Source organism: Geospiza fortis, unplaced genomic scaffold (genome assembly GCF_000277835.1).
Source record: "Geospiza fortis unplaced genomic scaffold, GeoFor_1.0 scaffold130, whole genome shotgun sequence".
Classification (NCBI taxonomy): domain Eukaryota; kingdom Metazoa; phylum Chordata; class Aves; order Passeriformes; family Thraupidae; genus Geospiza; species Geospiza fortis.
This window is the reverse complement of record NW_005054300.1, coordinates 6,453,142-6,460,015: the sequence shown is the minus strand read 5'-3', so window position 1 is coordinate 6,460,015 and position 6,874 is coordinate 6,453,142. Positions and strand designations below refer to the sequence as shown.

The 6,874-nt window shown below is 52.2% G+C and overlaps 1 protein-coding gene across 1 annotated transcript in view; it reads left to right on the top strand.

The window, feature by feature from the left end:
- DNMBP (dynamin binding protein) overlaps window positions 1–6,874 on the top strand; it is a 24,662-nt gene that overhangs the window by 1,250 nt on the left and 16,538 nt on the right. Inside the window, exons 2-3 of the mRNA XM_031062009.1 lie at window positions 1,084–1,206; window positions 1,757–3,694. Coding sequence (XP_030917869.1) covers window positions 1,084–1,206; window positions 1,757–3,694 — 2,061 coding nt within the window. The remainder of the gene's footprint in view (window positions 1–1,083; window positions 1,207–1,756; window positions 3,695–6,874) is intronic.

Here is a 6,874-nt window from a genome sequence, read left to right as displayed (position 1 = left end):
TGCTGTAGTTTTCTGCCCAGCTTTCTAAGTTAAAGTTATAGGGAATTGAAAAAGCACTTTAGAAGCTGTGGAGGTGTTGCAGCCTAGTACTCATTACTCTGTGGAATAATTACTGCAACTCCATTTACAGTAATTCCTTTTTTACAGCATTATGTTGTTTCCATGTACAAAGCAGGAAACTGAGATAAGGAAAAAGAGAATTGGTTAAAACTGTGAAGGAAGCAGCAGAGAATAGCAAGTGTCAAATTGCCTAATCACAGTGTAAAGCCCTGGGTGTCTAGGATATGGCGTTTCCAGGTTTTATTAGAAAATATTTGGTCACCCAGAGGCTATGCTAGGTGTGGTACTAGCCCATACTTCATCATATCCTCTAGCCTCAAATTATATAAGAAAGACATTTTTAGTGGCCTTTGCAGTGGGCTATGCCATGTCATGTGCTCTCAGAACTGAAATTAGTATCTGATGGGTATCATCTGGTGGCCAACAAATGTGCCATGGTGAAACAGATACTCAAAATGACAGTGGGGAAGGTCCCTGGAGTCCCAGCAGTTATGAAGCTGTGACAGAGCCTGTGACTCACAGGTGTGGCCGTCCCATTCAGGGTGGCAGCCTGAATTCTGTGCTGAGGCTGCACAGGGGCCAAGCCCTAATGGAGGAAGGAGCAATAAGTGGATTTGCCCAGTCAGAAGACAATGCTCCCATGATCCAGCAGTACTGGATCCCTTAGTCCTCACCATGGGTCTGAGTTGGGAAGGAAGCAGTAAGGGCAGAGAAAGCCCAGGCTGTCTGTTCCTGGAAGCTCCATGCTGATGGCACAGTCCCAGTAATGCACACAGCCTGTGGTTGCCTGGAGTGAGCCAAGGGCTCAAAGCTTTTTCTTCTCTGTTAGCTCTTAAGTACTTGAAACCCCAGGAATTCCTGGCTCCCAAACTTGTTCTTCTTTCACCAGGCTATTGAGGCACCCAGGGTAACTGGGTATTTTCCTTTAGCAAGAGACGAATAGATCCCAAAAACTGGAAGGAGGGTGGAAATGGTGGTGGGTCACAGGAAAGACTCATTGCTGACAACTCACTCTCCTTTTAGGGCAGTTTCCTAGCAGCTTTGTTGAACCTGTGGATATTCCCCCTTTGAAGCAGGGAGAAAAACTGCTTGTTTGTACCAATGACTTCACATCTCAAGAGCCAGGGAGCTTGTCGTTGCAGAGAGGTAATCTCCATTCCCTTCCTTTGCTTTGCACCTCAAAAGCCTCACCTGTCCTTCTGGATGGATGAACCTAGTGACAGCATCCTGCCTAGAGTGACAGAAGAAAGAGGTGAATCTCCTAATTCCTCATGACATGGGTCATGTCAAATCCACCATGGTCCTCTAGGCTTCTGCCACTTGGATACAAGTTTCTCATGATCAGTCATTACTCATGAAACTCCAAAAGTTGGCATCACCTGATCACAGTAAATTTACAGTTGCCTCTTAACTGACCTCTAATCTCCAAATCTTAGACTTGCATTTGGGGGAGAGTGAAAGTTTCGATGCACCTGCACGGCTTTGCAGCCAAGCTGTATATCTGAGGTGTACAAGAGGGTGCGGATACTTCATGCCTTAATCCCATCCTGTGCTTGTGTGCATCCCCAGCATGCACTGTGCTATAACAGAGTGCCAGTCCTCACCCATAGCCAGGAGGGAACACGGGGAGGCAGGAATAAGAGGTGGGAAGCAATAACGAGAGCAGTTTTGAACTGTTGTGTCTCATTCCCTGCAGGAGACTTGGTGATCCTGGGGGGGTCCCTGGCCTCCAGCTGGCTCCAGGGCCGAAGCAGCTGGGGTTCCAAGGGCTTTTTCCCCTCATCATGTGTGAGGGAGCTGTGCCTTTCAGTTCGGAGACGTCAGCTGTCCCAGAGCCCTCTCCTGGAGGTGCCTGCCTACTCCTTGGGCCAAGCCCAGGCCCTGATGGACCTGTCTGCTCAGCTGGAGGAGGAACTGGACTTCAGGGAAGGGGATGTGATCAACATTATTGGTGTCCCAGAGCCTGGCTGGTTTGAGGGTGAGCTCAGAGGCTGCAGGGGCATCTTCCCAGAGGGCTTTGTGGAACTGCTTACTCCTCTGCGAGCACCGGGAACCTCAGTGGATCCAGAGCCCGTGGGGACTTGTGACACCAATGGGACAGTAGAGATGCCCCACAAAGATGACAAGGAGCCAGGGAGTACTTATGGTGTTGCCCTCTATCAGTTCCAAGCCCTGGAGCCCAAGGAACTGGATTTTGATGTGGGTGACAGGATTCGGATTGTAGGCATTCTGGAGGATGGCTGGCTGGAGGGAGAGCTGAGAGGAAGACGTGGCATCTTTCCACACAGATTTGTGAGGCTGGAAGCCTCTGAGGCTTGCTTGGAAAAGGTGAGTGCTGGGGATCTGCAAGATGCAGGCAGTTGTGGATTGAACATCCATCAAGATCCAGAAATCACTTGCTCTGAAACTCCTCCTTTGCACCAGAAAGACAGGGAAAAGGAGGATGGCTTGGCTGCATATCCTGAGCCTGCCACCATTTTGTCTCACAAGGCAGGGAGGTCAGAGGGTCCTCTTGGCACTGACTTGAGACAGCACCAGGCCTTTCCCAGCACAGGACACCAAGAGCCACATCCCAAAGGCACGGTGGGCTCGGTCCCCTCTAACCACACAAAGTCAGTCAATGGCATTCACCCCTCTGCTCAGCTGCCTCCCCCACAGGGCAACAGGCCTGGCCAAGCAGGTGAGCTGGAGCCTGGGGGGACTATTTCAGCCACCTCAGGAAACTCAGAAACTCACTCCCTCCCTAAGCATGATGGAGACAGCCCCACTGTGCCCTTGCAGGCACCCCACTTCCCCCAAAATCCTTGCAGGAGCCAAGCGATTTCATCTGCTAATAGCTGGGCAGCATCCGAGCCCCAGGAGAGCCAGAGCAGGACCCAGGACCTAGACAATTGGATGGACAGTAAACTGGCGAAGTCTAAGCCCTGTCCCAGCTTAGCAACTGCCCAGGTGAGCCTGGACACACGGGCTGGGAGCTGGGGGGAGTGCTGCCCTGTTGCAGTGCAGGGGGACAGCTGCACAGACCTGGACTCCAAACTGACGGAGCAGCTGGCCCAGTTTGAGAAGAGCCTGTCAAGTACTGGTGCAGAGCAGGACAAGGTCTCCCGTCACTTCTCCATCTTGGACTACAGCTCTGAGAAGGACATTGTCCGTGGGTCTCCTGAATCTGTGTCCCACTCCAGGCAGGCAGAGAGGAGAAGGGCCTTGAGGCCACCCCCTCCTCGGCCCAGCAGCCTCATGACAACGGCTGTGCAGGTGCAGGGTGGCCAGGTGCCCAAAGGCAGGGCTCTGTCCTTCTCAGTCAAACCCTCCCGGCCTGCGCCCCGGCCTCCATCCAGCAGCCAGCGGAAACATGTGGCCCCTGCACAGCCTCAGCCCAGCACCCCAGAGCAGCGGGTGGAGGAGGGATGTGAGGACTTGACACAGGCAGGATCAGCCTCCTCCAGCTCCATCCTGCTGACTAGAATTGGAGAGGTGGAGAGAGATCTGGAGGCGTACAGCAAGACCCGTGCCGAGCTAAGCCTGATGCTGGAGGAGCAGCAGGATGAGCTGGTGAGAGCAGAGACCATGGAAAACCTTGATTTCTGTGACTCCAACATTGAGAGCCTCAGCATGGAGCTGCAGGAGTTGAGAGGTGAGTCTACCACAGTGTGGGACGGGGAATGCTTCAGGAGCACAGGTGCCTCTGCTGTTTTACAGACACTGTTGAAGGCAGTCTTTTAAACCCTTTAATTCTTGATTTTGATAATTTTGTAAGTACTGTTGCATATATCATCGTGATTTTGCCTTGGAGAATCACTGTGTCTTTCTCTGGATATCCTTTTGCCTTGATCTTCCCCAAACCCTTTTCCTTCCAACTCTCCCATCTCTTCCAGCCCCACCATACATCCAGAGTTTTCATCTCATCTACTCCCATACATCCATGATGGAAAGCAAAACCACTGCTGCTGCAGTTCCAACCTCCCTGCCTCATCCCCTCTTATCTGTAGGGGAGAGAGCAGCAACTTCAGGGTGGCTTTGCTGGTGTTCCTGCAGTTGAGATTTGAGTTGGCATCAGTGCTGTGACTGCTCTCAACCTGTCAGGGCACTGGGTTTCCTGTGCTTTCTTCTCTGGTGCTGATACAGACCTGTGGGGATTTATTATTCATATGAGAAGGGGTGCACAGAAGGGGACTGAACCTGACTTGGGGTGGGATGGATTACTGGGCAAAAAGTAAAACCTGCCCCTGTACTCCTGCCATCCATGAAGTCCAGGACAAGAAAATAGGACTATTCTGTTGGCAACAGACTATTTTGTTGGCAGCAAAGAACTTACAATTGTTGCATATCTGTAGCTGAAAATGTGACTTTTGTTCTTGCACCCCAGAAAAAAACTACTCAGAAAAGAGGAATTTCCCATGATTATGTATCAGCACATTTGGTCTCTGAAACCTGAAGATGCCATGTAAAGATCAGTGCTGTTAATTATGTTACATTTGATATTACAGTAGACAAGTGGAAAGATGGAATCACGTACATCTTCTCCCACAGTTCCTTCCCAGGCTTCTCCCAGGAGCTCTGACACTGCAGTTCGGTTACTGAAACCCACGACGTGCAGGAAATGTGGGCACTGCATGCGGGAGATGGAGTGAAATGCCAGCTCCTGCTGGGAGTTACTCACTCTGACTTCATTGCCTCCATCCTCCCACTGCTTAATCAGCACTGGGGAGCCCAGGCACTTGCTGCACGATCATGTCAGAGGCAGAGCACATGGCACTGAAGGCTGGTATGGCTGCACCAGGAAAACAGGGTGACAAACAGCCTTCCTGTCAGTGGTGTGCAAAAGGGATGCTTGGGAGGAGGCCTAGAGGATTTGAAGCTAGACAAAATAACTTGAAGGTAGGAAGAGGAAAGTCTAGGCTGAATCTCAAGGGAAATTTTCTGATGGGATGGCTCTTGCTGGGAAGTGTCTCCTGCTGTCCCAGTGCTTCCTGGCAGAGGACTGATCCTATGGAACCTGTTGGTTCCTGGAACTAGAAGTTTTAGGCAAGAACTAATGGACTATCCTAAGGCATCCTCAAGCTAGTATCCTTTCAGTAGTCCTAGGGGATTTTTCTCCCATTCAGGAGACCTCTCTAGCCATGTGATAAAGATGCGTTCTACCCAAGCTCTGCCATGTCCCTTCTGACGCATCTGAGTGTGGCCAGAGAGCCCATCTCTAGTGCAGCAGGCAGAACAGTAATTTGGTGTTGCATCAGCTCAGCAAAACGTGTTTGTGGCATGCCTGAGGCATGACCTCTGCCTAACCACTGTTAGGAACAGGGAGACACTGGAGGCAGAAAAGCTCTCACTAAGATTTGACCAGCAACCAAAGCAGGGCAGGCATAGTCTTATAGGGGAAATAGTTGATAGTGGGGAATCCAGCCCTTCAGTGTATCTTTTGGTAAGCCAAAGGAAGAGTAGAAAATACATGGTTTTCTACAGTAAATGTTTAAAATAATCAGGTTGCTTTTTTGGTGTGTCTTATGAGCACGCTGGGGTTTTACTGATCACCAGGCTGGGGCAGGATTAGCACTTGCTCTCCTGCAGTTGGAGTAGAAGAGTCCATTGGGTTTATTTTTGTGTTCTACCAGCTGAGGGCATGGGCTCTGCGTTCCTAGCAAGTGTTGCAAGAACCTGAGACATGGATGACATCTACAGACTCTTGCACTCTCTGTCAAGGGCATGCAGTGGCTGTCTCTTGGTTTCTTATAGGAGCTCTGTGTTTGGCATGGGAAATTGGGAATATGTTGTGCCCTGCAGTGAGAAGCATTACTGGAGTGTGTATTTCTCTAGCCTTCTGGAAACTTATTTGGTGTGTTGGCACCAGACTCCATAACCCGAGTAATCCCTTCAAGCCTGTTCCTGTCAGCAGGTGGACCAGCTGTTCCCCCTGGAGCAGGGAACCATGCAGCTGTGACTGCATGGCACTGTGGAGGCACTGGTCCGTCATGCAGGGAGCAGCTCCTCTCCTGAGCTTCATATGACTGTGGTGAGGGCTGGGAAGAGGGTGGGCTCAGCATCAGGGTTGAGCCAGGGGCAGCCTGAAGGCCTCAGTTTGCCCCAGCAAAGTATGGAGCAGAGTCCAGCCTCTTGTAGACCACGTTGTTTCCTCCATGTCATCAGGGGTGGAAAGAAGAAGATCTAGTAGAAGATCTGGTATCCCACCTTTGCTCTGTGGCTTCCTGCGGTCTCACACATGCTCTGTTTCCCTTCCCTGAGGACATTGGTCTCAGGGCAGGGCCTCTGCACGCTCCAGTGCCCTCCTCCTCCCTGCCTCAGAGCTGCCTGCGGAGAGGTTTTGGCAAAGCCGCGGAGCCGGTTTGGGCGGTGCAGGCCTGCCCAGCCTGGCTCCCCTCCTCGCTCGCTCGGGGCTGGTTACTGATTACTTTGGGCAGCAGGTGGAGGAGGCCAGGGCTGCCAGCGATTGGGCCCCTGCCTTTGCTGGCTGGTTTCAGGAAGCAGCACCTGCGCTTCACTTGGGAGGGAGTGCTGGAGCAGAGTGGAGGAGCGCCATCAGCCTGGGGCTGGGCTCTGGGAGCAGAGGGTGAGGGGAGCCAGCCCCTGTGCCACACCCAACAGGACTATGTGCACCTGTCCTTAGAGGAAACGCTGCATGGAGGATCCGAGACAGGAACCGCGGCTCCTCAGCTGGGAATATGAGGATTGTTGTGCTGTACGGAGACGGGACCTGGCCGGCTGCAGCGACAGACCCAGGGCGACAAGGAGGCCGTACCCGGGCAGCCGAGGAGCAGACAGTGGCTGGGGGAGGGGCCGGAGACAAGGAGGGAGACAC